General features: G+C 39.5%; 2 protein-coding genes across 3 annotated transcripts; both read right to left on the bottom strand.

The window, feature by feature from the left end:
- Positions 1–3,131: 3,131 nt before the first annotated feature.
- Positions 3,132–12,833, bottom strand: CYP90D1 (cytochrome P450, family 90, subfamily D, polypeptide 1). 2 transcript variants are annotated; one of them, XM_088889831.1, is made up of 9 exons: positions 12,525–12,833; positions 7,373–9,439; positions 6,408–6,732; positions 6,042–6,191; positions 5,675–5,920; positions 5,348–5,437; positions 5,071–5,256; positions 4,814–4,935; positions 3,132–3,428 (listed from the first exon to the last, which is right to left on the bottom strand). In XM_088889831.1, the coding sequence occupies exons 2-9, from the start codon at positions 7,612–7,614 to the stop codon at positions 3,281–3,283; spliced, it is 1,509 nt and encodes a 502-aa protein (XP_088745957.1). In that variant the 5' UTR covers positions 7,615–9,439; positions 12,525–12,833; the 3' UTR covers positions 3,132–3,280. The 2 variants fall into 2 exon arrangements, with proteins under 2 accessions (XP_088745957.1, XP_010242200.1); XM_010243898.3 differs by having other exon boundaries at positions 7,373–9,282.
- Positions 12,834–14,545: 1,712 nt separating this feature from the next.
- Positions 14,546–25,731, bottom strand: LOC104586613 (uncharacterized). The gene is made up of 3 exons (XM_010243899.3): positions 25,572–25,731; positions 25,308–25,454; positions 14,546–15,242 (listed from the first exon to the last, which is right to left on the bottom strand). Exons 1-3 carry the CDS (start codon positions 25,612–25,614, stop codon positions 14,929–14,931), a joined length of 504 nt encoding a protein of 167 aa, XP_010242201.1. The 5' UTR covers positions 25,615–25,731; the 3' UTR covers positions 14,546–14,928.

Below are 25,731 nucleotides of genomic sequence, written 5' to 3'. Positions count from 1 at the left end.
GTTTTATTTTGAAAATTTAAGGAATAGTGAAGGGCAAATTTAAGAAATAGCACTTAATGATAATGTCAATTATCGGAAATAGTAGGGATACTTTAAGACAATACATAAACAGTAAAGGTAGAATTAATCAATAAACTAAACTATAAAAGTAGTTTAAGAAATTTGTCTTTTTTGTTTTTAATTTTTATTATGCAACTTTAAACTTTTTTTTTTTGGAACAAGATACAAATTACAAAAACTACCGCTTCATAACCTTTAAATGGATCCCCCCCCCCAAAAAAAAAAGAAGAAAAGAATAACCTTTAAATGAATGAATTTATTCCACACTTTATTTTTCTTTCTCATTAGTTTTTTTTTTTTTTTCCTCTATGGAGCATCACATTGAAGGTAGCCCAACCCCAAACTCATAACCCTCAATCTTGATGAAGGCGGGGTTTGATTCCAAATTTCTGCTATAACCAACCAGAGACCTTACCAGCTAACCAGTTGGCACCTTGTCATTAAACTTCTGTCTTTGGCTCAAAATCATCCTTCCCCAAACACCCCTTATACCTTGAAAGTGGGATTCAATCTCAAGTACGGGGTGATCATGGGCTGGGCTGGGCCAAGCTTACCAGTTACCATCGATTGATAAGGGATATATAGCATAGGCCCTGGCCTAAGTCATTATATTTAATATAGAAAGAATATTAAACGATCACCCCTAATCACAAGGCTAACCTTACCAGTTACCAGCAAGCTAGCTGGTACCACTGGGTACAACTTTAAGTTGGACCAACACGATCCCAATCCAAAAACCAGGGATTGGGTTTGTTGTTAATTGCATGATAAAAGTCTAACATTTTGACGAAGATGTTGCAGGAATTAGCAGATGGCTATTGGATAATGCAGAAGATCTCTGTCACGCATAGACCTATTCATGGCCTTTGAATGAGCCCGGCCCAAAGCGCAAAGCCTAAAGTCAAAGCAGTGTGAAATGTTCATGGGCCAAGCCCGTGAACAAGTCTAATCACAGACACACGCATGGACATAGGCATTGCTGTTTCAGTCGAAACTTAAGATATAGGCCATCAAAATCAAAATGGCCTCCTTAGACTAGTCAATTTATTCCAGACATCCAAATGATGCACTAGGATTTCATTTCATCTATATAATCCAAAGTGGCGTGCCAAATGAACCAAGGATCTAAACCATTAAAATGGCCTCCTAAAGATCAGTGAATTAAATCCAACTATCTAATTGGTATACCAATATTTTCAACTAATCAAAACCTTCCAAATAATATGCCATAGTGATATAAATGATGTACTACAATTTCAATTAATCCAAGCCATTAATATGATATATCAAATTAAGCCAATTTTCCAATCCACCAAAAGTGGTGTTAAGAAATAAATCAATGGATCTAGGCCATCCAAGCGATGTATGGGTATTTCCACACATGGAATCTGTCATTAGCCAAAATCGAACTTCACCATTGCTTTGATTTTCTTCTTATACCATTAATTCCATCACTAATTTACTCATTATTTTCTATCACTTCACTTGCTTTTACCATCCCTCTCCCATCACAACTATCAAAATGGCTCCCTAAGCTTAATTAGTTAATTTAAGCCACCATCTGCTCTGCTTCGCCAACTGTAATGGGCTCGCCGGCTCAAGCTTTAACTTGGGTTGTGATGGGCCTCGCATGGACCCACCTATTTAGGTTAGTAGGTCCAACTTAGCTCTAAATAGGCCAAACAGCTCAAGTGGGACAGGCTCCCCTGAAAGGGCACTTTGGACTTGAGAGGTAAGCTAGCTTAGGCCGTAGGGGTTGGTCAAAGCCGTATTTGGTTGGCATTGGGCCCTACAAAAAGTGACTACCGACTACATATCCACGGTGCCCATGGCGCCGTACTTGAATACAGATTTGGGGAAAGCCGTATAGTTAGCATTGCCCTTTAGAGTTTATCTGTTTATGTGCCTTTTCATATATTTTACTACTACTACTTTCCTTGTTGCCACGTGGTTAGAATGATGAAGGTGGGATTTCATCGCTGGTTCATGGTCGGACACTTGACTCATTGTGACTTTATCAACTTAAGCTAGCTAGCTAGCTGGAACAATCAATGCAAGAAAAAGGAGAATCAAACTATCAATACCACACTATTAAGCCATTCCGAAGAATAAAGCTAAACCGTTTATCTTCTTTTTATTAAAAATTAATGAGGGGAACCAATGGTTTCTCATAAAAAAGGCCTACATTTTGATATTTTTCTTCTTGAAAAATTAATTTCATCTGCTCTTGACAGGTTTGTTTAAATCATATTTGAACTGTCCTAGCTTATTTATTTCTTTTTGTATGAACTGTCTTAGCTTAAAAAAGAGGTTTTAAATTCAAAATTTATGTGAATTACTGACAAAGGATTTAAGAGTTAAGAAATAAAATATCAGCTGGGATCCCTAGCTCCCGTTTGGGAGTGCTTTTTTTTAAGCATTTATTAGAAAAAGCACTTATTTTAGGCCTAGGCCAGGACCACACTAATAAGCACTTACATGAACTGTCTTTAGCTTAAAAAGGGTTTTTTATGTGAATTACCCACAAAAGGATTTAAGAGGTAAAAAATAAAATATCAACTGGGATCCCTAGCTCCCTGTTTGGGAGTGTTTATTTTTAAACATTTATAAAAAAAAATGCTTATTTTAGGCCTAGGCCAGGGCCACATCAATAAGCACTTATATGTATGTGGGAAATAAAACCCAATAAATATTTTTTCAAGAAATAAGCCCATTTTGAATAAATTCAAAGTTTTTTTAACCCACCACATAATTTTCAAAACACTTAATCCTACCCCCTATTTGAAAGAAGCATTTTTTCACCAAACACTTGTAAGATAAGCACTTATTTATCCCATAAGCGCCCCCAAACGACTATTATTTAGTGGTAATTATGATAAAAAGTTGGGCGAAGTATTTGTATATTTATTTGGGGTTTTTTGCACACAATTTGTAACTTTTCCTGATCCCTTTAGGCTTTAGCTGTTGGTGGGACCCTTGAAGAAATATCATTGACGTATACCAACCAGTGTGTCACCTACCACGGCAACTCTGGGATCACCTTTATTGCAAACGTACAGACAGGAGATGAATGGGTGAAAGATGAAGAGATGGTTGGGTCCCCCTACTATACATATGCATGTACTTATATTGTCTGTATATATATGACGTTACAGTTAAAGACATAAAGACAAGAGCTGATCTGTCAGTGCCACCACACGTGTGGACTGAGCCATCTCTCTTACTTGTCATTCATTTGGTTCTGTTGCCCTGCCACTTTCTCTGAAGTCGGAGACTGAAGGTTGCTTCTCCTTTTGACCCAAATAGGCATTCCCCTCTTCATTCTTACCGTCGGAAAATTGACAACTGAGTCACCCTCGGCCACCCACCTGCAGTGCAAGAAAAATTAAGTCAGGTTGCTAACTGGGTAACTCAGTTCTGGATATAATCAAACGTGCGTGGAGTACATGTGGGTGGCCCATCATGTCATCCATCCATCTTTGGATCCGTAGATAAGATACTACTACACTATCCAATTAGTGGGTCGTCATCATCATGGGATGAAGGGTCCACGCATCATGTTTGGCCCATTGCTCAATAGTTCAAAGGTTTGTGCCAATCAGTCAATGTGAATGTTTCCGTCTCATGTAGATGTAGTGATGAGTTGGGTATATTATTGATAGCTATATCATCATCAACATCAAGAGTTAGACCATCGATTCATTCAAAGCTGTAAAATCATGGGCTCAATCACTGCTAATGAATGCGAATCAACATCATGCAATGTACCAAAAGGCATCTCATGGGTGTAAACACTCAGAGAGGGATTATATTTATACCCAGCAATGGATATAGGAATGAAATACAATAAATGCTATAGTCCCTTGCTTGGCCCTTTTCAACTAAGATTTGCAGGAACCTGACAATTAATCCAGCGTTTGTGACAGCCCTTCCTAATTAGTATATGTTTGGTTCGTTTATTTTTATTGAGTAAACGTTTGTTTATGGTGCCATATAGGCGCCCCCAGTCTCATTAATTGCATTTGTGTAGTAAACTTTGATTTCGGTGCATCTCTTCCGTTTTAAGAAGTTTCAAAACGAAGCTTTCTTAAATAGATTGATGATGTGGTGTCTAATGGCGTTTATGTGTCATAAATGTTTTCATTAAATGTATTTATCGGTTTTGCAGTCACACAAATATAAAACATTACTGAATAAACATAAACAGAATCAAACACCCTTTTAGTATATGTGTTTGGTTCCTTTATGTCTATTGAATAACCTTTTGTACTTTATTTATTAGTAAAATAGAGAAATGCAATAATTGCAATTGTTTATGACGATTAGGCGCCACTTCAACGTAACAATGAACAAAAGACTGACATGCACATAAAAAAAGTTTACTTTTTACATTTTCAATGTATAAATAAAAGAACAAGAGAGAGAAAATTCTAAAATAACACCTATACGGATAAACGTTTATCGAATAAACATAAACGAAACCAAACACCCTCTTAATCAGGGACGAGGATTTATGCCCCCAATAGATATGAAATGAGTATGAGTTATTAATTTAGTGGGCTCAATACGGTGAAACCACTGTCACCTTTGCCTACACACAGCACTCGGGGATGTGAGGGGGCAGTGGTTGAAGCTGCTATTAGATTATGTCATATTTATAAAGTCACAGAATTCAATCACTTTTTTGGGTCTTTGGTCATACCAATCAACGGTCATAGAGAGAGAGAGAGAGAGAGAGCTGATGTTGTTATACCTGAATTGAGTAACGAAGTGGTGGAGGAAAATGGAAGCTTCCAGCCTGGCAAGGTCAAGCCCCGGACAAAGTCGTTGGCCACCTCCAAAAGGAGTGAAGTTACAAGTACTCGGGTCTTTGTCCTGTATGTCCACAGACCAAATGAGTTTTGACTACTGCCGTGCTGCAGTGACCAAAAGCCAAGCAGAAAACGATCGACTAGACTACGAAAGTAGAAGAAACCAAAGAGAGCACAAAAAGGGGAGGGCCCATCTCACCTGCCATCGCCATGGATTGAATTGGTAAGGCCAGTCATAAAGATGTTCATCAAGATGAACTGATCTGAAATATGTAAACACACACCATCCTTTGGGAATTAGATATCCTTTCACCTCCACATCTTTCATGGCCTTACGCATCACTCCTACGATAATGTTTCCCATCCTCAGAGTCTCTGTTATCACCTGTTCAAGTACAGTATATATGCACTGTCATCAGCAGGTCATGAATCTTCCTTTATTTCGCAAAGAGCTTTTCATCAAATCTCCAACTTACATTTTGAGTAAATGACAAAGACATGTAGTCACTCCAGCACAGAGGTTCCCCCGCTTGAGCTTTTAGTGTTTTCAGCTTCATGTTCTCTTCCTGACATGCATTCACCAAAGACCCACTGAAATTTCTACTAAATATGGCTCAATCGTAGTTACTATTGCCATTGTTTGTTATACTACACAGTATTCGTCTAATGACCCAAACAGTAATTGCTTAGGATGCCGCAATAATGACATCTCTGCTACTGTTAGCTGCTGTTATGTTAGTCATCATAATTAAAAAAATGAAATAAAATAAAATAAAATAAAATAACGGGTTTTGCTTTCATACCGTCAATTGTTGGAGAGCCAAAGGAGAATCACTGAGATACTTTATTGCAAGAGTTATGAGGACAGGCACAGAGTCCTCTCCTGGTATCATCAAGTCAATCATGTTATCAGATATTAGCTCATCCGTCAGTTGATCGTTTGTGTCACCTAGCAAGACGTCAATCACGTCTCTTGGAACGGTTGGGCTCCCCTCCTTCCTTTTATCCTGAATGATTTCTTGCACCAACTTCACCATTCTTTTCTTTGCCTGAAAGCAATTAAGTGATGACTGTTGAAGATGTTTTCTCTTCATCATCCTAGAAATATATAAAGATGCAGAGAGAGAGAGAGAGAGAGAGAGAGAGAGAGAGTATGCACTATGCACTTGCCTGCAATGACCTGTGGAGTCTGCTCCCAGGTAAGTTAATGGGTAAAGAAATTAGACCCGCAATAAATTCTTGAAACTGTTGCCTTAGATACTCCATTTCTTTACCAGGATCCAAACTAATCAATACTTTGACCAGGATTTGAAACCCAATCTGAATGAAAACAATTGGAAACGCGCTTTTAGCAACTATATATCATGATGGGCTCTAAAGCTCAACAACATATAATCATGAAACCAGCATGGGTTGACAGTGTAAATTAAAGCAAAATAATTATGCATCCAATATGGGGTTCTAATAATATCTTCTAAATTAATCTCATTCTATCAAACCCAAAACATTACTATGAGAGAGAGAGAGAGAGCTGACATTTTTGGTTTCATCTTGGATGTAGATGAGCTTATCATCTTTCCATCTTCCCATTGACTGTTGCACGTACTTTTGCATGTCTTGGGTGATCTGGTCCTTGAGGTGTGAAGATTTTAAGAAGGCTCCGATCAATCCATGGATTCTTCTATGCAGGCTTCCGTTGATTTGAAGAATGGATGACTTTCCCATCAGCTCGGTGAGCGATCCCGGATAAGAAGGCACGAAGACCTTGGCATCACTCTGCAGAATAAATTTGCTAACCTCGGCGTCCGTCGATATGATGGTTCGACTACCAAGAATGTGTGATTTGAACACCTTCCCATACCTAAACAACTCCCAGAATCTTGTTAGTTCATTCATCTATCCATGACATGAACTCGACTCTAATATTTATATCAATCACCACAGTAATTATATTACTAATTAAATAATTATCGGTAACATCCGATTCTATTCTACTGGTAAGTTGTAACTTTCAACCATTTACACAAAATAATGAAGGAATAGGTGGGCTAGTAGCTAGCTATCTTTAACATTTCTAGCTACAGGTGGTTGAAGGATGAAGATAATACAGATTTTTTGATGCCAACTATTAGTCTATATTTTAATATAACCTAAATCAGTTGCCATTAATCTGGGTATGATCTGAATTCTCACAAAATTGCTCAGTAATGAAATCATGAAGTTGCTACAGTCTGAAAAGGTTAATTCCTTCACCAACTAATTAAACTGGATTTCTAAATGAAGTTGGATTTGCATGCATGAAATGATCAAGCACCACATCAAGCTAAAACCGTGAGGTAGCTGAACATGGACTTGAAGTATTGGGAGTTGGGACAGTGGTGCAGCCTACAGGTGAGTTTGGGAGAGATGATCATCATCTGGGCAAGTGGGTAATGCTATTGCCAGCAGATTGGAAGTAGTGAAGTTAATTGGATGAAGAAGGTAATTAAGCTTATACTTACATGCGTCGGCGCTTGTCCATGAAGCTCTCAGGGTGGTCTGAGAGAGCGCAGGAAATGAACTCCAAGGTTTCGCCGACAAGGGGCCATCCTAGACTTCCCAGAGGAAGTTGGCCGCCTCTGTGTGTTGATGACCTGATTCTCCTCCTCCAACTCCTGCACAGAATGATGGAGGACAACAGGATTGCTACCACACTAATAATCAAGGACATGTCCATTCTGGATAATTTGCTGTAACTCATCATCCTCTCCCGTCCTTCCTCTCTTTAAATACCATTAATCATGAAGATGACGGAGAGAAATGACGGTCATCATGATGGAATATTGAACCCTCCCTCTCTCTCTCGCGTGTATGTGCACGCGTGACTGCGTGAGAGAGAGAGAGGTTTTAGAACTTAATTAGTAGGTCCGGTGGAGCAAATCACAGCGAGAGCGAGTTAATTAATTTTGGATTCTTGGTGGTTGGGGGGGTTCACCAATAAAAAGCTTTTGCTCCTTTTAAAAGAGGAAACGATCCTATTCACGGTGATGACAATGGCCACGCCTCCTTGTTTCCTACTTTTCAATGAGGTGGCCTTCACATCCACCATTAGTTTCCTCTTTTTATAAAAGGAGCCAAAGTCAACTCGTTCACCAAAAAATAAGCTAGCTTTGTCTAATGCAGCCAGGCGTTGGTGTCAACTCCCAGGTCGGATTTTACCCGTGGCTGGACCAGAGAGAGATAATCATGTCATGGGAGGGCCAAGTCTGAGCCTCTGAGGTCATGTCAAGCCTCAATCCCGACCAAACGGATAAATGGGTCGATCCATACCCATTTAAGTCTATGCTGGGGCGGACCCAGGACCCAGCCTCGGTGGTGGTGCATTTGGGGATATGTGTATGTGTTGCACATTCCAGGCTCGGTTCTCGGTGGGTCGCCGGATGCAAACGAACAAGCCCATCAGGAATACTTTTTCAATTACATTTGTTAATTATTAACAAACATTAAGAAGGATAAGAATTGAAGTAGCTGAGAAAGGAGCTAGGAATGTATCATTTGTTTCTAAAAGAAGTGAGACGCCCCCACCCTCCATAATTGTCTGGTGGCACTGGCTTTGAACGTCCCTGGCGGTGCCGCTGGTGGCCTCGTGCAAACATGTGAGACTCAATGAATCCAACATGCTTTCCACCATCCTTCTCTCTCTCTCTGTGTCTCAGTCTATTTATCTACCTACTAAAATCATCACCCAATCCAAACACATTGAGCCAATCCCCTAGCCCTCATGGTTACTTTCATCCCCATCCTTTCTCATTTTATATGTGATGCATGTGGCTGCCTTTATTAAAACAAATCCTCCTCCAATTATTTAAGCAAATTAACTTAAAGTTTCCATATCCCAGATTCTTTGTTTGACTGTTTGACATCAGTTATTTAAATCATACAAGAAACCCTTTTCTTATTTGCACTCAATTCTTTTTGCAATCCCAACTTCCATTCCTTTTCCTCTTTGTCCAAAGCCACCCAACTTAAGATTTTTTGTAATCCATAAGATTCTCTCTCTCTCTCTCATTGTGTCTCTGTGTGCTGTTATTGCTGTTAATTCTATCAAATCTTTTTGCTCCCAAATGGTAGAGAATATCTTAGATATCTTTTTGATACTTCCTGAGGATACAACATGCAGTAACATGACTTCAATATTTAATTGTGGATGGCTTATTATCAGTGTCTCTGCAGTCTGCAATAATCCTTATTTTTCTCTGTTTGGAAGTATATATTATATCTGCAGCTTTGAATAGTTGCAATATGTATTTATTATATATATATATATATATATATATTCTGCATTATTAGTGCATACCCCTTTGGCGGCACCACCCTCTCTTCTCTCCTTGCAGCAAGAAGGCTCAGGGGATCTCGATTCAAGCCTCTTTGACTACGGAAGGAAGAAAAGAGATCAGAATTATACACTAATACACCCTGTTGGAAAATGTGCATTGCTATTGCTCAAATGATGCACACGTGAATCCACAAGTTGGAGAGAACATGTTCAGGCATTGAATTTCGACAGTGGCAATCAGACAAGAGTGAGACTGTTGGGGCAAAGAAGACGAATATAAGAAAACGCCCATGCTAACTCACTGCATTTCATTGTTTTTCCGCTTCTCCAGATATTCGACATAATAAACAAAAAGAATTATGTTCATAGATGGGACGCTTTACCTATCCATACAGGTACAGCTCAAAGAATGGATTATGCTAACAGAGCAAAAGAGTAAGGAGAAAGCTAGGGAGGAAAAATATATACATGCTGTTGCTACTTTGGTGGTTCTTCTGCTTCTTCTAACAGTTTACAACATAATGGTGCTTATCGTTATCTAAGTCCTGGTCATCTCCTACAGTTCTAGCTACCACATATATACAATCTATTCTATTCATTAATGATCAGTTTGGAAGGAGTACAAATACAAATTTGTAGAGTGTAAAACCTTGTATTCTGTATTATTTTGTATGTATTTGCACAGTATATATTTGTATTTGCACTCCTTCCAAACTGAGTCTAACGGGCAAAGCATAATAATATTATAGTTATATCAGAAGTAGAACAGTTCTGTACAAGTTGCATGTGTGGGGTATCACAGTCTATTCTCAATAATCATGAAATCATTCACTACATGATGAGTTTATGTATATATATATATATATTTAAATTCAATTGGCTATACTTTAGATTGATTATTATCATCGGTGGGATTTAAGTTAGTAGTTGAGATATTGGGTTTTCTTATTCTTTTTTTTTTTAATGAAATAAATGAATCACTGTTTAAGGTAAAATCAGTTTCGTTGCAGACTTCAATGGAGAGACTAAAGCTTGGTGCAATGGTAAAAATTTTGGGATGACAAACCTGAGACTGTAGTTTTGAGTCAGAGCGGCCACTTTGTGCGAAAAATGACAAAAGTTAGGTGAGATATCCAATCTAACCTTCCCAAGCCCGGATAGCCAGGAGCTACATTGGGTAATGGCCCTTGTGGAGAGAAGTAATTAAGCTGATGATCGAATTCTCATTTCTCACATCACATGAATGGATAAACTTGAGAGGGATTATAATTTGTTTACAATTATAATAAGAACTAAAGCTGTTAGGTTTGGGGACCTAATTTTGTTCTATATCAAAGGATTTCTCAGTCATGCACATGGGTTGTTGTTGGATCTCTATGATTAACAGCGTGTGCTCTTATTTTTGGATCAGGTTGTATGATCAATTGCCACCTTTTGATATCAAAATTATTATTTACATAGAAACTGAAGGAAAACTTTGAACCAGGACTCTGTATCATTCTGCTGCAATGGTGAGATCTGAGCTTGACATCACAATTTGAAAAAGAAAGAGTTTGAAAAGCGGAGAAAATATGCTAGAAGACTGTAGAGGTATCTTCCAAGGGAAGGATGATAACTCCATATCTGGTCTGTTTTTCTCAGGATGATAATACTTGCATTGCACTCACAATTTTATCTACCCAGGATAACAGAAAAAGGTTAAACGAGACAGTAATCACAACTCAAAGTCTCTCTCTCTCTCTCTCTCTCATGCTGTACCTATGGTGGGGTTTCTAGACATTTGAATCCATCATTTTTGTATTTTGTGACTTTAGCATCAAGCTTAATTACCAAAAGACAGATAGATGAATTCAGTTTGTCAGACTTGGATTAATTGGACCATCAGAGCTGGAAACCAATAGCCAAAATGGTTTTGCTGACCAGCTTTTAGGAATGAAATAGGTGTGTCAATACCTATCGCAACTTGTAACATTTATTGTTTTAAGCTTTTTTTTTTGTATATAAATAGCTTTAAAAGATGATTTGGAATTATTTTTTCGTTTTTAAATTTTGTTTTTTTATTTGAGAAAACTGAATGGTCAAACTGGATGGTTGAGCGGCTTAATACAACATACTCAGGCTCTTAACAAATATTAATTTATGAGAAGGATCATCCTCATTCCTCAGTATCCTCACTGTATATGTTGGACAAAGTATGGCTCTGCTGTATTTGATTACCTCATATGAATTGGATCCATTAGAAGGCCCCGCTGTTATATGCATTTATGGAGCATTTAACTAAGGCTATGTTTGGTTTGAAGGAAAAGACAAGGAAAGGAAGGGAAAGGTAAAGAAACCTATACAAGATTTCTACTTTTATCTCGATGAAGTGCTAAAAAAATTCAATTAATTAGGAATTGCTGTAAATTCTTCCATGGTTCCCAAAACTTAACACGTGTTAAGTTAAGCCAATGCTTATCCTTTAATAGTTCAAAGTTTACTGATTTTATATTTTGTTCTCTGATTAGAAGCTTTTAAGAAAATAACTCTTCATTTTACACATAATAAGTACCACCCTTCAGTCTGAAACCTATTATCCACAGGCTTGAAATGTAACTTGATGTTATCATACTTCTAATATAAAATAGAAACCATGAAATCCTTGCCAACTGGCAAACAAATTCCATAAATTGGCTTATAGAAAAATCCTGTTTCAACACAGCTTGAACAATTAATGCAATGAAAGTGATTTATGCACCCATATATGTCTATGAATTAGGGGGCATTACTTGGTGTAATGATTTATACACACACACAAATTTATCTAGTGGAAATTTTGATATCTATAATTATAGATCCCTTGACAGATCTGAAGAAAATAAATTTAACCAGTCTCACCCTCAGAACTAAATTAGAAGAAAACCATTGGATGCTTCATGTCAATATCCAAGGATGGTACATCAGTTGATTCAACCAAGTAGTTAAAACACAGGATTGGGCATATGGTACCAGCATGAGATATATAGTAGAACTGTGCTAAATTATCTTTGACTATTTAGCCAAATGCCAAATTTTAGGTAGTAAGTTGAATGGATTCTAAAGCATTCTTATAAAGTTTCCTTTTCTCAATTTTGTCTTGGATCACCATTTTCTTGAAAATAACTGTTTAATATTGTATGCTTTTAATGGAGTTTCATTCCTTCTCGAATGATTTCAGATGATCACTTGAAGAGAAAAACAAAAAATTAAAGCAAAAGAAGATTTCAGTCGGCCACACTGAGAAACAAGAAGATGGTCTACTAACAATCATGATAATTTAACTAACAAAACTAATCAATGAGGGATGAGTGCATGCAAACCTTATTCAGACCATCAATTTTGGATAGACTCATCTTCCACTTATGATCAGAAACAGATTGCTATAAGATTCAGACAAGCCTTATTACCAGGGGGGGATTCGAATGAAAAGCAGGGATCAGTAGAACCTTCTTGGTCCATGTACAAACTACATGAATATTAACAGTAGCTACATGTCCATCAGACATTCTTCCTGAATTCCAGATGGTACACTGAAACCCTGTGAAGGCATCCTTTCTTCATCTTTGTTTGTGCAGCCTGACTAATTTTTGATTCTAACTACTCCAAGTCTCTCACTGCCAGTGTTATGAGATGACAGATACCCATCCAACCCAAATATGTCACCTATTTATTATGCACCGTTGGCTTTGTTGTGAAGTTACCTCCAAGAGGCTTCCTTTGGAAAGTGGAATTGCCTCCTATTCTTGACACTTGTTCTGTTTATTTTGTTTTCTGTGCCTTGGTTACAGATGTATTATGATCATCTTCAATCTCAATCTTTGTTTGACCAGGATCTTGTCGTTGGTGAGCTAGCATTAACAGAAGCCATATCAGTTGAAAAATGTAAAAAGAGCTAGTTTCTTGTAGTAGAGAAAGAAGAGAAGTGGCAGGCGAAAGAGTTCTTTCACAAGGACTTAAGACTATTAGGGAAAAGTACGGATACATACGATGCAGAATTCTGAATTCCAGCTCCCCTTACAACTAGCCCTCTCACCCCTATAAACCACATCCTGCCCGTGAATTTGGCATCAATTCACGGTCAGGATACATTCCCCTGTACTTTGAGCCTAATAAATTCTGATTTGGGCTGATTGGTACTTCTCCCTTATTTTTTTAGATGTGATAGATTGTAATTTTCTGCGGTTGGTGTAACAGGCTAGGCTCCCATGTTAAAGAAAAAAAACGAAAAAAAAAAGAATAAAAAAAGAATGTGCCATGACTCATGAAAAACTTTTAGACAGGCCTAGCCAGTAATAGTTTTCCTACCCTTCATTTCTCCACTTTTTTGTTTTTTTCTTCAAACCAAACATAACCTAAGCTAAACTCTTCTTTTCCCTACTTTTTTTTCCCTTCAAACCAAACATAACCTAAGCTAAACTAATTTTGAAGGCACAAACATTGCTATAAGTTATTTCCAGTACAATCTCCTTTCATCTTGGCGCAGAAGCTGAAATGAAGTTGAATGGTTGGTCACTTAAGCATTTTAAGTTATTGTTATTATTATTATTTTTTATATTGGGCTTTAGCTCTTTGAGTAGTTTCGGTCCATGAGACGACAGTTTCAAATTTTCAAAGAGTTAACCTCCAGACACCACGGACGAATAAATGCCGCCATCAACTTCAGGGACCACCCAATTTAGATTAAAGGGAGATTCGAAGATTGTCATCGACTGCCTCAGTAAGTCTTGCACCGCCATGGAGATTGAACAATCTAATCAAAGAGTGTCATGTCAGCTCTCTTTACTCTCTGCTGGAGTCTGTTTCCGTCATTCCTTCAAGCGGTTGTCTGGCTTGCTCGTAATGCGTTTACCCGATAAAGAACCTTTGCTGGGGGAGTTCCAAGAGAATTGAATTTTATTAGTTTCAGTGATCTGTGGGGACGTGTTACCCCGTCTTGTGTCGGCTTACCAAAATAAATAAATAAATACAATAATTTCGTTTTCAGCTCACGGCTCCCATCGAATCCATTTCAAGAATGTTTATAAAGACTGAAATGGAGCCATTTTATAAGATTTTAGTAAAGTGAAGTCAATTATAAATGCAGTTGTTTCATCTTTGATGATGAATTTATGAGTTCATTTGCTAATTGCTATAGAAAAAGCAAACCCCATCAACTAAAATGGCATCAATCCATGTGGTCTGCAAATGCCCATAAATTGATTACCATCGACTGAATCGTTGGTCAAAATGGTGAGTTAAAAGATAAAAGACCATCTGATCTATCTTAAGTCAACCATGAAGGAAAAAGGAAACAACAGCTGACAACCCACTGCAACACTCCAACCCAGCTTGGGAACAGAAATGCAAATCAAAGCCACTGCCAGAATCTAAATCATCTCATCTGATTCATGTCTACACATCAGTGAAATACAGCAAATTCCAAACAAAAACTAGTGCAAGCCTGCAAGGCGTAGACAATCCTTAAGGACCTGAACAAATTTAGTCCGCCTGAAAGGTCACTCTAATGTCATATCAATATGATTGCTCCACACCGCTTCCTAGGCTCCTCAGCAGTATAAGAAGCAGAACATTTGATCAAAAGGGAAACCCATTGGAAAAATAGATAAATATTTTGTATCCCACAAAAATAAGAAATCCACAATTCCACATTCCCATCGGAACAAACACCAGACAGATAATCCAAATTTGAAAATCTCTATATTGCCACCAGAAAGAGGTTTCTCACTAGATGGTTGGGATGGATTTTGCTCGAATAAACTGTTTGAGAATGGCCTTCTCTTCATCAATGCTTTTCTTGTCTCCAGGATTCTTGGGCTTGACTTTTCTTTTCTCTTCCAATATCCACTTGAATAGCTCACGCTGCTGATCCTCAGGAATGGGTTGGCGTACCTTCAGGGGCTCTATGATGGATGGTGCAGGTGGTGGTATTTCCGGAGTTGAGGTAGTTGTACTTGCAACTGGAGCAGAGGGAACATTTACTACAGCTTCAACATCCTCTGCACCTGTATCTTTCTTTTTTGTCCTCATAAAAAGGTAAGCTACAGATGCAACATGCATATTTGTAAATAATGAAGCATATTAAGAAGCCAAAGAACCAACCGGATTACTTCTTTTATAAAAATAGAGAAGTCACAGACGATAATGATGAAGTTGAGACTGGGGAAGTAGATAGAAGTGTCCTAAATACAATTGATACAAGTAAAGGAAATGAGCTAAGAGACAATATTAAATAAGTCTTCATATCACCAAGACAAGGCACTGATGTGCATTAGATTAGTGGGGAAAATCTAATGACTCCATATGCTGACAAAGTGATGGTGCTCATCACAAGTATTACAACAATGAGAATGAAGATTTCCAGCAAAAATAAAAAGGCAAAAGAAGTAAAAAAACAATATGGGTGAAGAGAGAATGATGGAATTTATTCAACAGAGATATTCAAGCATCACAGATGGCCATGATTATCAACTTATCATCAATAATATCAGGTATTTACACCTACTCTTTCTTACTTTCAGAAATGATTATGAGAAAAGATTCTTTTTTTAATTATCATTGAAACTGTGAGTGTTGGTTATGCGAAATGGTGAAAAAGAAGAGTGTATCTGCCATGATGAGTGCCAGTTGACCATGTCATAGATGCTCAGTGCTGCATTACAAGCCCATTTGGAAGGGCTTCTGTGTTGATTGAGCTGCATTACTGAGCGGCTTTGGAGAAGTTATCAAAACTAGCTTCACCAGAAAGTCGAGTTCTCAACTCAATGAAAGCTTCTTTGGTATCTTTTGAAGGGCTACACAATGGGGAGTAGCCCATTCCCCAACCCAGGTGCAGGTGAGACTCGACCCCAAGTCTCCGCTACGACCAGCAGGAGACCTTACCAACCAGCTGGTTGGCACCTTGCTCAATGACAGCCTTTTTCAGCTTTCCAGGGTTTTCACCAAACACAGCTTGCTAGATTTGTGTGGGGCCTACCTTGCAATACCAGAAGCAACTGTGTGAAAGCCCTCCCAAACGAGCACTACATTTGGTGTCACAATTTTGAGAAAATGGCACAAATCATGAAATCAAGGTCCCATGGATTACACTCAAGGATCATCTAAAACGAGCCAGTACACAAATATGAACCTTCCCATGACGTAAACCTATGTAATCAAACTTTTATTAATCTGATGCATTACCCTGGTCACAAACACAGCTAAAATTAGTGAACAAGCTCTTCTGTTTCCTTTTTTTCCTCATTCATGTTTATTATTATTATTATTTTGATCAGTAACAGTGAAATTTTATTAATGATAAAAACAAGATTACAACGGGATGGAGCTAAAAGGTTTTAACTCCAGTTACCCAAGAACTTTCTGATCTTGTAGTGATTACAAAACAGCCCACAATAATGTGTCTCTATTTACCCCTTGCCTAGCTAGACCATCAGCCAATGCATTTGCACTTCTCTTTATCCAATTACATTGAATTTCCATGTCCCTGGTTAACCATTTGTATTTCCACATCAAAGCACTGTCCTCTGTTAGCCATTTCACCACCATTGCAGAATCACCTTCTATAACCACCTTTTTGATCTTCATTTCCTTGACCCTTCGAATCCCTTTAATAGCTCCAAGAATCTCAGCCCTCAATGAATCTACCACCCCAATCGGCCCAGAGTACATGGCTAACACGTTCCCTGTTCCATCCCTTATCACACCTCCAATTCCTGAAGGCCCTGGGTTGCCTATGCTGCTACCATCAAAATTCAGTTTGATGAATCCAATAGGTGGAGGACTCCAGCAAGCTTTTAATAACTTTCTACATAGGCCTGAATCTGCAATCTCCTTCCAATTCCTTAACAACTCATCAACTGAAAACACTTTGAACAGCTCCAGTGTTCTCAACCATTGTGTCATTCTAATGTGAATGCTCTCTATAATTTCTTCCATACCTCTCTCTTACTTGAGAAGATCCTTGAGTTCCTCTCCTCCCACACTGTCCAACATACTGCAGCTCTACCACCACTCCACATGATTTTAGCCCTTTTAGTTGGTCAATTACGCATGGAAGAAAACAAGCTTTGAACACTCAAGGGGGGGGGGGGGGGGGGGTCCACCTGCATCCAAACAAAGAAGTAGCCATACCCAAATAGCTTTAACAAACCGACAAGAAATTAGCAAGTGATATCCGGACTCACCGTCAGCCTTACAGAGAACACACCAATGAGGGGATAAACAGCTGTTGGGTCTTTTCCTTTGGAGTAGATCCCCTATATTAACTCTTCCCAGGAAGGCTTCCCAACAAAAACTCCCAACCTTAGGAGGTATAGGTCGACACCACACTTCTTTAACAGGAAAAGAAAAGCCAGTGGGATGAGACGGTAATAGTGCTTTGAAAAAGGAGGCACAAGTATTAGAGCCCGAGGGAGTGAGTGTCCAGATTCTGAAATCTGCTTTAGATGGATCAATAAAGACCCCTTCAAGGATAGAAAGTAAGGCTATGGTATAGGCAATCTCTGTGTACCTAACACCTCTTCTCAAGCTTAGGTTCCAACAAAACCCAGAGGGTGAATTAGAAGGAGCAATAAAGGAAGAAATTGGTTCATTCTTGAGGGAGGACAAAGCAAAAAGACATGGAAAGTGATCTTTCAGAGGGAAGTCCCCAACCCAGACTTGTTCCCAAAATTTGATAAGGGTACCAGAATGCAAGTCATACCTGATCCATGGAGAGAATAAAGGCAAAATGGCTTGAATGGCTCTCCAAGGGGAAGCTCTTGTGGCCCTTGCTAGAATTCCTAAACCTCAACCATCATCTGCCAGTCCATGTATACTTCCCACCACCTTAACCCACAACCTATCTTTCTCCAGTGAGAATCTCCATAACCATTTTCCTAGTAGTGCCAGGTTCCTAGTCCTAATATTATCAATACCCAACCCTCCCTCCTCTTTAGCTCTACAAACCACCTCCCATTTGACCCTATGGTCCCTCTTCTCCTCCCCCAGTTCCCACAGAAAATCCCTCATTAGCTTTTCCAACCTATTAGCCACCTTCACCGGTATCCTAAAAACTGACAGAAAATATACAGGAAAGTTAGCCAACGTAGACCTAATTAGGGTGATTCTCCCTCCAAGGGGCAAATAATTTCTTTTCCAGTTGGCCAGTCTCTTTTCAAATCTCTCCACAACAGGGCCAAGAAATCATCTCTCTGAGGATTATCTCCCAAAGGTAGGCCCAAGTAGTTTAACGGCCAATTAGACATTGCACATCCCAAAATATCTGCAAACTCCCCCATCTCCCCTTCCCCCATATTGACTCCAACTATACAACTTTTTTCAAAATTCACCCTAAGATTTGACATCTGTTCAACGAGTTGTATAGAGAGTTCCAAATTTTTAATCCAATTGACATCCCCACCTTTGCAAAATAGAATCGTATCATCTGCAAATTGTAGATGTGTAAGTGGTACATTATCCCTTCCAACTCTCCACCCTCTTAAGCTCCCTAGAGTCTGCTTTAGATATCAAACCCCCTAGCACTTCAGCTACCAATGTGAACAAAAAGAGGGATAGAGGATCTCCTTGTCTGATCCCCCTCAAAGCTGGGAAATAGTCCATCACTGTCCCGTTCACCAAGATAGAATAGTGACAATCCTTAATGCATCCCATCACCCAATTGCACCAGATATCTCAAAACCCAAAATTCATCATCACCTCCAATAGAAAGGACCAATCAACCATATCATAAGCCTTTTCTAGATCTAGTTTGCAGACCACTCCTCTTCTCCCGGATTTCTTGTAATCCTCTAAACTCTCATTTGCTACCAGTATCTGATCTGTTATTTGTCTCCCCCTCACAAAAGCTCCTTGATTGTTCGAGATGATAGATGGTAGCACCTTTTTTATTCTAATTGACAACACCTTCGTAATGATCTTATAAAGGCTGTTAACTAGACTGATCGGCCTGTAGTCCTTTGGGTGGCTTGCCTCACTTTTCTTGGGAACTAAAGCAATGAATGTGGAGTTTAGTCCCGGGTTAATCACTCCTCTGGTATGGAATTCATCAAATACCAACAGTATGTCCTCCTTTAAGATCTCCCAGCAATCCTGATAGAAAGTCATCGTAAAACCATCTGACCTTTGATCTATCCATCGAAAATACCGCCTCTTTTATTTCTTCCAACTCAAATTTCTTCTCCAACCAGTCCCTCTCTTCTATCTTCAATGTTGGCCAATCCAAGTCCTCCAACCATACCCTATTATTCAGTGGCCTTCTATATATGCTCCTAAAATGATCTGCAAATGCTCCCGCTATTTCTCTCTGGCTTGTGATGTTGTTCCCTTCAATTTCCAATCTAGTAATAGAATTCTTCCTCCTTCTGCCACAAGCCAAGGCATGAAAGAATTTAGTGTTCCTGTCCTCCTCTGTTAACCACTTGCATCTTGACTTCTGCCTCCAACTTATTTCCTCCTGAAGCATATAATCTTCTAACTGTTTCCTCAAGCTCCACCTATGTTCCTTGTCCTCTTTAGTTAGGCCTTCCCTCCCTTCTTTATTGTCCAGGTCCGCAATTTGTGTGATCGCATTCTGTTTCCTTTCCTCCAATCTCCCAAATTCTAGTAGATTCCATTCCTTGATTCTCCCTTTCAAATACTGGAGCTTCTTATGAAACTTCATTCCATACCACACCCCTGTTGGATTGCTCTTTACCCACCACTCTTCAACCTTCCTAATGAACCCTGGATGCTCTAACCACATGTTCTCAAATCTAAATGGAGTTGGGCCCGCACTACATACCTCCTACTTACAAAGTACAATAGGCCAATGGTCAGAAGTCACCCTTGGGAGTGCTCTAGAGTTCAGATTCCCCCAATGTTCTTCTAGGTCGTTTGTAAATAGGAATTTGTCCAACTTAGAGAAAATTGGATTGGTTTGGAGATTGGACCAAGTATAGCACCTCTGTGACAGTGGAATTTCTTTTAATTCAAAGGCCTCTATGAATTGGTTAAACCTCCTCATACTTGTGGTGGTCCTCTGCGTAGAACTATTTGTTTCTGCCAGGAATCTTATTACATTAAAGTCACCTCCTAGGCACCATGGACCTTCCCACAAACCCCTTATGTCTGCCAACTCCTCTCATAATAATCTTCTTTCTCTGTAGTCATTTGGCCCGTACACATTGGTTAATACCCATTCAAAACCATCTTCCACTTGCCTAAATTTCAATGAGACTGTGAATTGTCCTACCAATTCCTCTAGGCCTTCCACTACCTCAATTTTCCACAAAGTCACCACCCCCTGCTGATCCCCAAGATGGTAGGACCGCCCAACTAATCCCCCTACTCCTCCACACACTCCTTGCCCATTTGGTATCAAATTCTGCTCTTTTCGTTTCCTGTGATAGTACCACATTGGGGTCCATTTTTCGGATGACTCCTTTTATTACTGCTCTTTTCCTTGCACTACCCAGTCCTCTCACATTCCAACTTATAATTTTCATTAATCTTTTTATGTCCACCCCTCGCTCCTTTTCCCTCACCTACTTCCTCCCCTCCTAGCCCCTCTAGTTCTAATGCCTTTGTCACTTCCCCCTTCCTTCACCTTGCTTCCAGCTTCACTCATTCTCCTCCTCTCGGCCTTGACTTCTTCTCTCTTTTTCTCTAGGAATGCTTTCAGCTTATTTGGGTCCTTCAGTTTACACCCCAGTTTCTGTACAAATAATGCCACAGAATCCTCACTTGCCAACTCTTTTTTCTCTGATTCTTTCATTTTATCTCCCTGGCTGTGTCCCGATCTGTGCCTTCTTCCTCCTTGTTGTACCCTAACCTAGTCTCAGTATCCCTTCCTTTCAACTGTTCATTCTCCTCCCCCTCAGGCAACATATTCTCACTGTCTCCTAAGGACCTGAGGCTACTGTCTACTTCCTTCTCTCTTTCGACCTCCCTCTCTAACTCCTCTCTACCTCTACAACTAATACCCGACCCCCCTTCTCCTACACAGACTACAACCTCTGAAATGGGAATGGAATTTGGCACATAGGACACAGAGCAACCATTAGTACCAATAACTGAAAAGACACTGTTACCTTGGTTTAGATGGAGCGGACTGGAGTTAGAAGCTATTGGATCCTGGAAGGTGTGGTTGTTGGAAAGCTCCTTGGTTCAGATCTATGGAGTGAACCATCCCGTCTCTTTCGTTTTACAGTGGTCCCTCTCTGCACCCAGCTGTTCGTCCCTCCTTGCTATGTTCCTGCTTTGCTTCAGAGGAGACATGGGTAGTTCCTTACTAAACTCTCGCCCATTGTCAAGCTTTGGTTCAAGAACTTCTAAGTCTAGATCGTCATTGCCTTCCCCACCCTTGTTCTCCTGGTGTATAAGCCGATCCAGTCTAAATCCTTCCCTTGTGTCTTCTGAAAACAATGTACTAAGTTGCAGGGTTGCAGCCAAGTCTGCCTCTGAAAGTTGGTCTACCTCCGTACTGCCTATGCTGGACTGGTCGTCCGAGTCCTCTTCCAAATCTGGGTCTCCCAGTTGGTAGTTGACCCAACCCTCATCAACCCTTTCCTTTTCCACGCTACCCTCTCTTAGATATCTGGGATTCGGTTGGTCTTTCACTAAGTTGCTTCCTTTTGAATGCTCAGACACCGATCTAGGGACCCATTGTAGAGGTTTCGTTTTCCGCCAAGCCAGAATAGGGTCTCCTGCGCAGGTCTTCTTCGAGAAGGAAGAAATAGACTCTTTTTTTGTTTATAGTCCCCCTTTAGTTTGTCCTGGGCCATGTGCTCACTTAAACAATCACGTGGCCCCAGGACCGAACCTAGAACCAGCCCGGCCCCTCCTCCAATCGGTTCAGACCCTCCAGCCCGCGATAAGCCATTATGTGGTCCAACCCTCTTCTTGACCACGTCGGCAAAGGATGCTCGAGCCTCCCCACTTCGAGACACTTCAAAAAATTTTAAATTTTTTTCTTGAAATGGCTTTCTTGTCTCTTGGTTTTCCAGCTGCTGCTTTTCAGTTACCTCATTAGGCCACTGTCGTTCCACCTTCAGGTTCGCCAACACCTGTCTGCCGCATGGGATCGACCCCGCCACATCCCCTTCATCTTCTACCTCGGTTCTTCTTCCCCAAAGCTCCACCTCCAGCTCTGAGACCAACCATACTCTGTACCAGACATTGTCAACAAGTATTTCAAACGTCTTTGGAATTGATTCTGGTGCCACCCCTTTAACTTTCACCTCCACTGCTCGAAGATCCTGTAGATTGCAATCTTCCAACACTACTCCCAACATTTTTACCAGGTTTTCTATGACTAATCTATTCCAAAGATGAAACGGGAGTCCGAACATTCTCAGCGTGAAGCACCCTCTGAATGGCTCCACCTCATTACACAAGGGTTTCCATTTCTGGACATAGATCAACCCCTCTTCCCACTCGAAAGCTGCAAATCCCCTGTCAACTCCATCTCCAACGCTTAGTATTGCCTTCTTATTTGCAAATGGCTCCAAGGTTACCTCCGAATCTATCTACAAGTTATACACTACCACTCTTAGCAGCTTCCTCCAGTCTTGAACATCCTTACTGGCGGAAACCACCATTTTCTTCAACTAATCCTCCAGTTCAGCCTCAACCCACACTTTCAGTCCCCTGTTTGGAAACATTACTGCCTTGCCGCAACTGGTTGATTTTTGTTTCAATGCCTGGAACGATGACTCAGTGGTACCCATCTTGTTGCTCTGTTCTTGTTCTTGTTTCACTTGCAGGTGATTAGCCGCACCCAAGAACTTCTGCAACTCCATCGCAAATGACTTCCATCCTTGACCTTGTTTCCCTTCCGGTATACATACCATTTGCTTTCGGTCACCGAAATGTTCTATGATGGTAATGAACCACCCTTTTTTATTCCATCTGAGTTCCACTTCATATTTTTTCTTTTCCAACTCCAGTACATTCCTCCACCCTACGGTTTTCGTGGACTGAAGTGCTCCATTGATGAAGCCTTTCAACCAGTGAACAGCTTCCTCAAGAAGGATTAATGTCGCCCTTCTACCTTCTCTTACCTTCAGCAAATTCTTACTTTTTGATTTTCCGCCTTCCATAAGGAACTTTTTTGCTTCGATATCCAACCCAGCCCTCCTTATGCAGGATTATTATTATAAATCTTTCTGGGAATTGGATAAATATCAGGTGATAGTACACTCCCTAATCCTAGCTGCATTGAAGGGGAGGAATGAGGAACATACAGGAACCAAGTACGATGAGAAGGTACCAGGATCCTTCAACTTTTATTGTTTACTTGCTTTTTTATAAGAAGAGGGCCAGAAACACACTGAACAGGAGGAATGACACCAAGAGTTTTGTCAATAAGGATCACCACATGAAATTTATGAACAATATGAGACAGCAAATAAACATGATCTCACAAATTTGTTGCTTAACACATGAACGGGGGCTGTTTGGTATGAGCTAACTGTAGGGCATGGTTGTGCATATCTTGTAAAACATTCTAATCTTCTCAGAACAGGATATTGTGGAAATGTTTTAATCTTCCTACAAAAATAAGTAGCTGATCTGAGGAGGCCTTGCACCCTAGCTGTGAAGGATCTCTCTAAAACTTAGGCATCAGATCATAAAGTAGAGCAGAAATAAACTGTTGGAGCATAAAATCTGCAATGCTTCAAGGAGACTTTGCATTTATGTTCAACGAGTAGTTTTCTTTTATCTTTTCTCTTTTTTTTTTCTTACAGGAAATAGAGATTCAAAATTTTCTAAACCAGCATTTGACTAACCACTTAATTAGATTGTTCTCAGCATCAAGCTTTAGGCATGCAAACACATACATTCTAACAGTCACCTCCTTGCTGTAACTGACATAACCAGCTGATGCTAATATAAGACCTGGGAATATCACTCGTTTTCCAAAATCTACGGATGCAGATTAATTCAAATATGCTGCTATCTGGTATTATTTTTGTAAGCTAAGAAGCTTTCTTTTGGAATCCATGTAATCAAATGAAGGTATTGCAGAAAATAAATAAACACACTAAGTTCAAATTATTCTCCAGTGTAATGGATGTAGATTCCAGTTAAAAGAACCAAAGCATGACTACATTTAATTGACTTCAGCAAAACTCGATAGTGTAGCTAGGTAGACCATAATATGTGAATTCTGGTTTCCCTCCTTAACTGCTTTCTAATCCATAATTTCTATGCATGTGAAATAGAAGCAACAATTGATATCTTGAAAGCAACAAAAGTATGCAATATTTTCATCCTAAGTACAGCAAGCTAATATATTTAAAAACCGAGTAGCCAAACGTAAATAATCTTTGCAGTTATTAAATTGAACTTCTATTTATCAGCAAAATAAGTAGTAAGAAACTGAGGATTACTGGGCAGTAAAGCATCTGGTGCAGTAGTATATACATGCTAAATTGCAGAATGAGATGGTAGAAATGTAAGTAATCACCAAATAAAGTTGATAAACCTTATTAATGTTCTGTTTCTAGAGAAATGGCATTAAGAATAACCCGGCATTCATTATTTATTCCATTCATATTCATGAACATCTAAGTTCAGTGGAAAACAAAAAGGAAAAAAAAAAAGAAAAGAAAAGAATTAGCAGTTATTCCACCCAGTAAACTTCTCAGTGAAGAGTGAATAAAAATTTTCGTTCCCTTTCTATAACCAACATAAACAATCGAAGTCCAAAATGAAGCATAATCTAGTAAAGTGAACGACGAACTAAACTGACAAAGAAATCAAGTCAACGATACGCATCCAAGAAGAGAACAGGAATAACAGAGAGAAAAAGAAGAAAAAGGAACGGTTTTTTAAATACAAGGGAAGAAAAATTAAATTACAAAAACCACGAACTACAGTTCAAAATCAGGAAGGAACCAATAGAAACCGTTGGTCTTCTAGACAATTAAGTTAATAATCCCCCGCCCTCGCCCTCCCCTCCGTATTGTCCCAATATAACAGCATTTAGAAAGCAAAAGCACATAGCAGCAGCTCGAACAGAAACCTAGAAATCTAGGGTTCCGCTTAGTTAAACAAAGTTTAGTTTCCGCGTCCGATTCAAGCAATGAAATGGTAGACAAGGAGACAAAAAGAAGGAACCATACCTCCGACAGCAAGATTTACAGTCAAGAGGAGTGGCCACACGAACTTGTAACGTCTGGCGAAGGATTCCTTGGGAGGCTGAGGAGGAGGAGGAGTTTCCATTGTTGAAGGTGTCGAGAACTGATTGCCCTTATGCTGCTTCAGCTGTGCTGCTCAGTGATCAATCAATTTTATATAAACTCAATTATTAGTGAAAAAGAGTGATGAATTTATGACAATTGACAGGGTAGAGGTAGATTGATATTTTTTCTTTCTTTCCTTTTTACCTTTCTTAGGCTTACTGGTGTAGAGTTTTGGACCATCGCTCATCGTTCTCTTTCCGGCCTTCTTCCGTTTCCTTCCGTAATTCTTTTTTGATCTTCACACCTCTTTCTTTTTCGCTCCATTATGATTTCAGAACCGTGACAACCGGCGGGCCAGCACATG

Source organism: Nelumbo nucifera, chromosome 6 (genome assembly GCF_055504915.1).
Source record: "Nelumbo nucifera cultivar China Antique chromosome 6, China Antique-T2T, whole genome shotgun sequence".
NCBI classification, from domain to species: domain Eukaryota; kingdom Viridiplantae; phylum Streptophyta; class Magnoliopsida; order Proteales; family Nelumbonaceae; genus Nelumbo; species Nelumbo nucifera.
The sequence above is the reverse complement of the archived record's forward strand: the minus strand, read 5'-3'. Positions and strand labels throughout refer to the sequence as shown.